The sequence below is a fragment of the Anopheles arabiensis genome, chromosome X (genome assembly GCF_016920715.1).
Source record: "Anopheles arabiensis isolate DONGOLA chromosome X, AaraD3, whole genome shotgun sequence".
In the NCBI taxonomy this organism is placed as follows: domain Eukaryota; kingdom Metazoa; phylum Arthropoda; class Insecta; order Diptera; family Culicidae; genus Anopheles; species Anopheles arabiensis.
Genome location: NC_053519.1, coordinates 1478749 through 1485862, shown reverse-complemented (window position 1 = coordinate 1485862; position 7114 = coordinate 1478749). Strand labels below are relative to the sequence as shown.

The window sequence follows — 7114 nt, the reverse complement described above, 5'->3', positions numbered from 1 at the left end:
TCATAAACTTAAATGAACGAATGAATCGCGATTCACGTTCAGTTGATGTAAATGAAAGAACTAGTACGTTCACGTTTATGGAAATTAACCAAATTGCCCACGCCTACAGTACACGCGTGGGTGAGTTTTTATTTTAATTTTTAAACGTTTTTAGTTCAAGTAGTAATTTTAATTCACTGTTTCGCTGACAGCAACAAATGACCTCGCAACGCTCGCACTTGGAGTATTTAAAACACACACACACACACATAATAGGGTGCGCGTGCGGTACACGTGCACTTGCCAGCTCGTAACGTAACGCTCTTAAATCTAACACCGCCCCGCCGATCCCTTACTCTAACCCGCCTGGCGCCTGCTTGCGACCGACGCGGACAGCACCTGGCGCAGCGAGCGGGACGCCAGGTCGAGCGGCGTCTTCTCGTACCGGTTCTGCAGCTCCAGGTTGGCGCCGCCCCGCACCAGCTCGAGCGCACACTCCTGCTTGTCCTCCTCGCAGGCCATGTGCAGGGGCGTGTTGCCCTCGCTGTTCGGTATGTTCGGGCTGGCGCCCGCCTCGATCAGCAGCCCGATCAGCTCGGTCGACCCGATGGCGGTGGCCCGGTGCAGCGGCGTCTCGTTCAGGTAGTCCACCACGTCCACGTTCGCGCCGAGCTGCACCAGGTGCCGGGCGATGGCGGGCTGGTTCTTCGAGCAGGCGTACTGCAGCGCCGAATGGCCCCGCCGGCTGCGCTGGTGCACGTTGGCGCCGCGAAACGTCAGCATGGTGACGATGGCCGGATGGCGACCGAGCGTGGCCAGTATTAGCGGCGTCAGCCCGGCGTCGTCCTCCGCGTTCAGCTGGTCCGGGTGCCGCTCGAGGATGGACTCGACGAGCCGCTCCTGGCCGACGAGTGCCGCCCAGTGGACGAGCAGCCGTTCGCTCTGAAATAAACAAACACAAAATAGGGTTGAAGGTAGTGTAGGACGTGAAACGGTGTGTGAAGCTTACCTCGTCCCGCTCGGTAATGTGGCTCGGGCAGCGCATCAGCGTCGCCTGTATTTCGTTCTCCGATTTCCGGGCCAGTTCGTAGAAAAACGTGCTCTTGCTGCTCATTCTGTGCGTAGTTGGTTTGTTGGTTGGGGCTGGAGTTGTGCGGATTTCAGCTCCAGTTACGACTCCAGCTACGATGAGACGGCTATTTGTCTGTGTTGCTCGTTTTGTGCGCAACCACCATCGACGAGTGCGATGAGTTTTGTTTTTGTCCTCGGTGCACGAATGACAGCCAGAACTGTCAGCGCGGCGCTGAGTGTGTGTGTTGTCATCGGAAGGGCGAAGGGTACAAAACAATGAACGCCCGTGCACATTTCGTGCGGATGAGCATGTTGTACAAAGATCTTCAGCCGTATTGGCGAACTCGTTCGTTCCCGGGAACGGTCGCCGCAACGCTCATTTTTACTCATTTCATAGCCCTCCATGAGCAAAAATTGGAAAACCGTCAAGGTTTTGTACTGCCCAATCTGATGGTACAACCCTGTCCATTCATGAGCGACGAACGAGTTCCCCGATGCGGCTGCTTATTTGCTAGACGTCGTTAAATTTATGATCCGAAAATTATAAAATATTTTGGGCATAAGCTAACACTTTCTTTAGTGCCTTTCATAAGCCCCATGTATAAGTATGTTACTGGGAAATTTGTTTCGATGTTGTTTGGCTCAGTACTTAGAAACTGCGGCTGAAACTGGGCTAGAGCCTTTCCAGGTTCTTGTTATGTTTATGAATGACCTTTGAGTAACAAACAGACCACGTGAAACATGTAAATGTTAGTTGTTATATCTCCTTTTGTTCCTGTAACCGTCTGACTTGGATGAAATTCGGAGATGGTCCTTGAAGGAGCTGGCCCTTTTGCCATTAGATCAACTGGCAGTTATGGAGTGCTTAAATCATCAGACAATTTGGGCCGTTCCTGAGATCGTCAAATCGTTAAAATCTTGTATGAAGTTCTGGAATTTCTTGTAGTTGGACAATACCCGTCCCCAAACGTTGAGAGATGATCTATGAGTCAAACCATCACTAGACTGACTGCTTTGAGGCTTTCAATGGTAATTTCAACAATGTTTTGTCGAGTTGAAAACAGGAACTAAAAAGTGATTAAATACAAAGAGTTATTAAATCAAGGTCGAAATATTATGAAAAGAGACATAGGAAAACCCCCAGAAATTTGAAGTTGTTTCAAAGTAGTTTTTAGAAGTTACAAGTTCCTTTGTTGAGAAGATGGAACTTGCTTCAAGGGGAAATTAAGATTGGAGTTTAATTCTATATTTAATGAGACTTTCACTATTCATTGTGATAAGGTTCTCAAAGTCTCCTTCTTATCGAATTTTTTTATATTTTGAAGCATAATTTCCTGTGAAAGTTAGTTTATACGGAATCTTTACACATATAAAAAACGATAGCTTTACACATAAAGATCCCGAATTAGCCACTCCTGCAATTAATTCAATACTAGGCAATGCATTCGGTTTCTGGATCCGAAAAAAACGAGATCTAGCTGCTTGCGTGGTGGTAAATGAAAAAAAAAAACACACCGAACCAGCCTGCTTGTCTGCATGCACCATTGTGGCAAGAAAAATCGTTGGGTGGGCTTTCCCGGCAACGGATGTAAACAATCTTCCCTTCCTTGGTCGTCCTACCCACTAGATCCCTCAAAGCCAGTGAAAAGCGTTAGGCCTATGCTGCACCATTCACGTTCTGGCGGTCCGCGAGCTCAATGCTCTGTGTCAGTGCTGGTTCGACGATTGGCGCATATTGTTCTGCTTTAGTGTTCCGATTCAGTCCTGCGGTGTCAAGAGAATCAGATCTCAGTACCGTGTACAGCTCTAGAGTGCTCGTGTAGATATTGGCCGTGTGTGCGATTGCTGTGGTATAACGACGATATCTAGAGGAATTCATTCTACCAATCTCCAGCAAAAGACAAACTACAGCCTCAAACTGAAGCAAAACTCAAAGGTTTCAACATGGAAGTAGAGATGCTGGTGATCATCAATCAACCCGGTGCCTGCTAAACTACGTGTTCCGTTCGATTTTGGTTGGTAGATTTATTGTATGCTCATCAGACGAGAGCGTTCAGTAACGCTAGACCACAGGTCCAGAGCAAAAGCCCGAAGAAGTGAGCCCGCGACATGCTATCACCTGCCAATCTGGATGAAATCAAGGAACGCATTAGCAAAAATGAAGAAAGTAAGTATGTTTTTATTTTTTCATATCTCCTTTCCTAGGCTAGTAAGAGGTCAAATCGACAAGGAACTCTTAAGTACAAAAGTCAATGTGTCCCTCCAGGTGATGCGCAAATTGTCCAATTACGCTCTCCCTGGCTGGCTCCCCTGTTTGTTTGTACAGTGCCCCTGCACCTCCAGCACATATCTCCGCGAAACCTGAGACGTTGCAAGCAACATTGTCGCAGTAAGCTCGTCGTCCAAGTAAGCTTTTTGTGGTAGACGGGTCTAAAAAAACCTCGTTGTTCTGTAGGATATACAACCAGAAGTTTGATTCCGCTTAAGCTATTGCCTTTTGTCATTGATCTAACAAACAGCCAGGGAGGGAGATCTGGTGTGTGTGGCCGGAGTATACCCCTAAGCTGCAAAAAAATCGGGTCAGAATGGTTGCGGGCTAGAAAGCAATTCGCAGGCGGAAGAAACAATTTCAAACAAACATTCCGTTACGGCGGCAGGTCGCGTGCGCGATGGGACTGTGTGGGAAATCCTTTACCTTTCCGTTGCCTTCCGCCAGCGAAAGGTCCTGGGTGAGGTAGATGAGGGTTTCTCTTTTTTAAAATACTACTCCGAGGCTCGTCAGCTTGCTCTTGCTAGAGCTTTCGCCGAAATTCAAAATCAGGGCGCTTACTTTGCACGCATTATCAATTTGTCTTCAACGCAATGAAAGCGTGGCTCTGTTGTCACAAAAATAAAGATGGACACAAGGTAATGGGATTAAAGAGATGTAATTGTTGAATAAAAAAGGTATACCCGTAAAGCATGGGGTGAATAATAAGGTTAGGAGGTCACCGCGGCATTTGGGCAACATAGTTTAGCCAATACAGGAGGAGCAGGCGGAGGAAAAGCTAAAGGTTGGGGTTGTTTGGTTGTTACCCACGATATTCTGTATCATACGCGTCCCACCCCCCCTCCTCACGCGAAAAAAAGTATGGTAAGAATAGGCAGCAAAAAAATATGAAAAGAAAGCTCAAGAAAAGGGAATCATGACAAGACACTCTTTGTGAATATGAGACAGAGCCCAGTTGTATCGGGGCGGGTTGAATGGTTGCCGAAAATAGCATCGGCGAGGACAGTGGAGTGGTAGGTGCGAGTCTAAAACCGAGAATAGATAGAAGAACTAGGACAACGATGTCATCGAACTGGGTTACTAACATCGCGATTGCTATAGGTCAATGACAACCTATCCATGGCATCTATGGCACGATTAACTTAAACATTCAAGAAGATTGCAGGAATTTTAGGTCTTCAGGACAGTAATGAATTTGTTTGTCCAAGTTTTGCTAGAGGCCAAAAGGAGCGAAGAATCCAATGGTTGAAAATAAAAAGGAATAGAAGATATTGATGGATAAACTTTTGCCGCCAGTATTGTGTTGAACTCTGGCAATTCACCTAGAATGCAACCTACAGCAATATTATGCCTACCTGGGTAGATGGATTGAGATAACAAAACTTTTTGTAAGACTTACAGGAAGGAACATCTGATGGATAACTTTGAACATAAGTGCGATGGGTCAGGAAATTCTGACCTTGAGCATGTGTGTTTCCAACGACCCAAAGCACTGTTCAGGAGTTTTCCATTCGCATAATATCGACTCTCAGAATGGTTCTTTACACCACAAGTCAATCTTGTTGTTTTATATTTCCGCCAGAAATCAATGTTCTGCAGGCAATTAACAATGTGCTGAAAGAGCGTCACGAAATCGAGTCCAACTACAAGAATCTAGCGCTCAAGTTCAAGGAGATGCAGGAGGAGGAAGCGCTCCGTCGAGCGAAGGTATGTAGTGTACGTGTACGAGCCTACCGAGCGTCTGCTCCAGCTGGAAAGTGTGTTAATGAAAGGTCTATTGTCTATCGGTTACAGTTTGATGAGGCGCGCAAGAAACAGCTGGCAGAGCTGCAGGCGAAGGGTGAAGCGCTCTGCCGGGAAAAAGCAAAGCTGCAGCATCAGATCGAGCATGTCACCTGGCACCTGGAGGGATGTCGCCGGCGTCGCCCGTGTTTGGCCCGTCTACCCGAAAACTGCCCACTGAAGGGGGATGCGCCGAGCTGTCTGCCCCATTCGCCCGAGAAGCTTAAAATCATGGTAAGGTACTGGGTATATTGGTGTGCGCTAGCTAGAACCGAATGTTATCGTAACGATCTGTCATCTCTTCAAGGCAAACATGAAAAGCACCGCCGATCATCTGGTGCGAGGGATCATGGACCTGCGGAAGAAGATTCACATCGTGCAGGATAAGCTCGAGCATGAAGTAGCGGTAAGTGGTGCAGTTTTTGTTGATGCTGTAGACTAGCATTAGTTTCGTTGTCTGAATATCATGATTCATCATCAAATAAATCCGTTTCAGCGCAAAAAGGAGATGGAAAAGAAATTGGCGGAGCTGCGGAAGGAGATCTGCCGCCACAACAAGTGCATGCAGCAGCAGCAGCAGCAGCAACAGCACCAGCAGCATCACCATCATCAGCAGCAGCAGCAACCGCACGGCCACCACCACCACCATCACCATCATCACACGGTGCCGGTGGCGGGCGGTGGGCACGGTACCACCTCGCTGCCGCCGATCGCGAAGAACTGCATCGCCACCAAATAGCAGCGGGTCAATTCCGAAAGCGTTAAGCCCGATCGCCACCAGTGTCCGCACGGGAAGTACATCAAGCTGCCGAGGGCCACGTCCAACACGACCTCGTGAGGAGGCCGCGTGAGCCTTGTTCTCGTCCCGTGTTGAACATGTGCATGCGCTTGGTAGGATGCTTAGCTTTTGCTGGCGAATGCTGGTGGACTTCACTCTACCAGACATTGACCAGGTGGCCCAGAGTTTACGCTTTTTGGAATTGAAAAAGATCAACATACTATTAGTTCGTTTATTTAATTGAACTGATCCGGTACAGCCGTGTAGGTCAAATCCCCCCGACAGGCAATCTGTGGTTTTTCGGAAGTTTGGGAATTTGTGGTACGTGGTCCGCGGTCCACTGGCCACCGGTTTACCAGGGTTTTGTTGTTTATATTGCAGCTAGCATAGATTAGTTAATTGGAAGAAGTTTGGTGCACGCTTCCTTTTCATCCTTATCGTCGTTAGCAGGACGCAAAGTTAATATTCCCATGTTAATCGCTGTAGTTAACGTTAGCAACAACACAAAAGTATATTATATGTAGCCTTCGTATGACTAAGCGTTATTGTTTCGTGCTCCAAGTAATATAATAGCGATGTGGCACCGATATAATTAAACCGTACAATGCATTAAATGCAAAATCACTGCGCAAACAGACGTCGGATTGTGAGGTTAAGAACGCTTAGCTGGTTATGATAAATCTTTTACGGCAGCGGGGATAACGGAAGCAGAGCGAGGGAGATATTACGCGGTAGGGACATGGAGAGATAGAGAGAGATCATAATGAAGGGCTTTCTTTTGGTTTCCTCCAAGGCAACGAAGGTTCTGTCGAGAAGATGATGATAAGGAAGGATCCTAGGGGGAGGGGAAAGATATTCTCTTTCGCTTGCTTCTGTTTTCTCCGCTTACTTTGTATCATTACCTTGTTTATCATGTTATTGCGTACTTGTTTTCATTCTGAATAAAGGAAGAAAGAATATTCTATACGGCAAATAGGAGATGATCTCGTGGTACTAACATATTTCATGGTCGGAGCTTACTTCGAGACAAGCAGGAACTTCGAATAGGTCGCATTGTTGAAAAAAAAAAAATGCAAAACTCACACACCGTCCACGTTAACGTTTCGATAATATGGGTATCATCGATTGGCAAATGATTCGCGAATCTCGGGGCCCCAACGTCCCTTCTTCGGGGGCCCTAGTACCTAGTACTCAGTCAACTTTTATACATAATGCATACTATAGGCTATCGATCT

At 47.0% G+C, this 7114-nt stretch overlaps 2 protein-coding genes across 4 annotated transcripts; one reads left to right on the top strand and one right to left on the bottom strand.

Moving 5' to 3' along the window:
* Positions 1–68: 68 nt before the first annotated feature.
* On the bottom strand, positions 69–1282 carry LOC120905451 (26S proteasome non-ATPase regulatory subunit 10-like). Its single transcript, XM_040316225.1, has 2 exons — positions 989–1282; positions 69–921 (listed from the first exon to the last, which is right to left on the bottom strand). Exons 1-2 carry the CDS (start codon positions 1091–1093, stop codon positions 337–339), a joined length of 690 nt encoding a protein of 229 aa, XP_040172159.1. The 5' UTR covers positions 1094–1282; the 3' UTR covers positions 69–336.
* A 1456-nt stretch (positions 1283–2738) lies between these two features.
* LOC120905448 (hormone receptor 4-like) lies at positions 2739–6843 on the top strand. Of its 3 annotated transcripts, XM_040316223.1 has the most exons (6): positions 2739–3217; positions 3317–3456; positions 4902–5035; positions 5114–5335; positions 5409–5507; positions 5598–6843. In XM_040316223.1, the coding sequence occupies exons 3-6, from the start codon at positions 4994–4996 to the stop codon at positions 5838–5840; spliced, it is 606 nt and encodes a 201-aa protein (XP_040172157.1). In that variant the 5' UTR covers positions 2739–3217; positions 3317–3456; positions 4902–4993; the 3' UTR covers positions 5841–6843. The 3 variants fall into 3 exon arrangements, with proteins under 3 accessions (XP_040172157.1, XP_040172156.1, XP_040172155.1); XM_040316222.1 differs by lacking the exon at positions 3317–3456 and having other exon boundaries at positions 4902–5026; XM_040316221.1 differs by lacking the exon at positions 3317–3456.
* The last annotated feature ends 271 nt before the right edge of the window (positions 6844–7114 follow it).

Excerpts from the sequence above, each read along its gene's own strand:
- LOC120905451 (XM_040316225.1), bottom strand. The coding sequence starts at position 1,093 with ATGAGCAGCAAGAGCACGTTTTTCTACGAACTGGCCCGGAAATCGGAG. Across the intron at positions 922-988 it reads ACATTACCGAGCGGGACGAG|AGCGAACGGCTGCTCGTCCA; the intron begins GTAAGCTTCACA and ends TGTTTATTTCAG.
- LOC120905448 (XM_040316221.1), top strand. The coding sequence starts at position 3,160 with ATGCTATCACCTGCCAATCTGGATGAAATCAAGGAACGCATTAGCAAA. Across the intron at positions 3,218-4,901 it reads CATTAGCAAAAATGAAGAAA|AAATCAATGTTCTGCAGGCA; the intron begins GTAAGTATGTTT and ends TATTTCCGCCAG. Across the intron at positions 5,508-5,597 it reads AGCTCGAGCATGAAGTAGCG|CGCAAAAAGGAGATGGAAAA; the intron begins GTAAGTGGTGCA and ends AATCCGTTTCAG.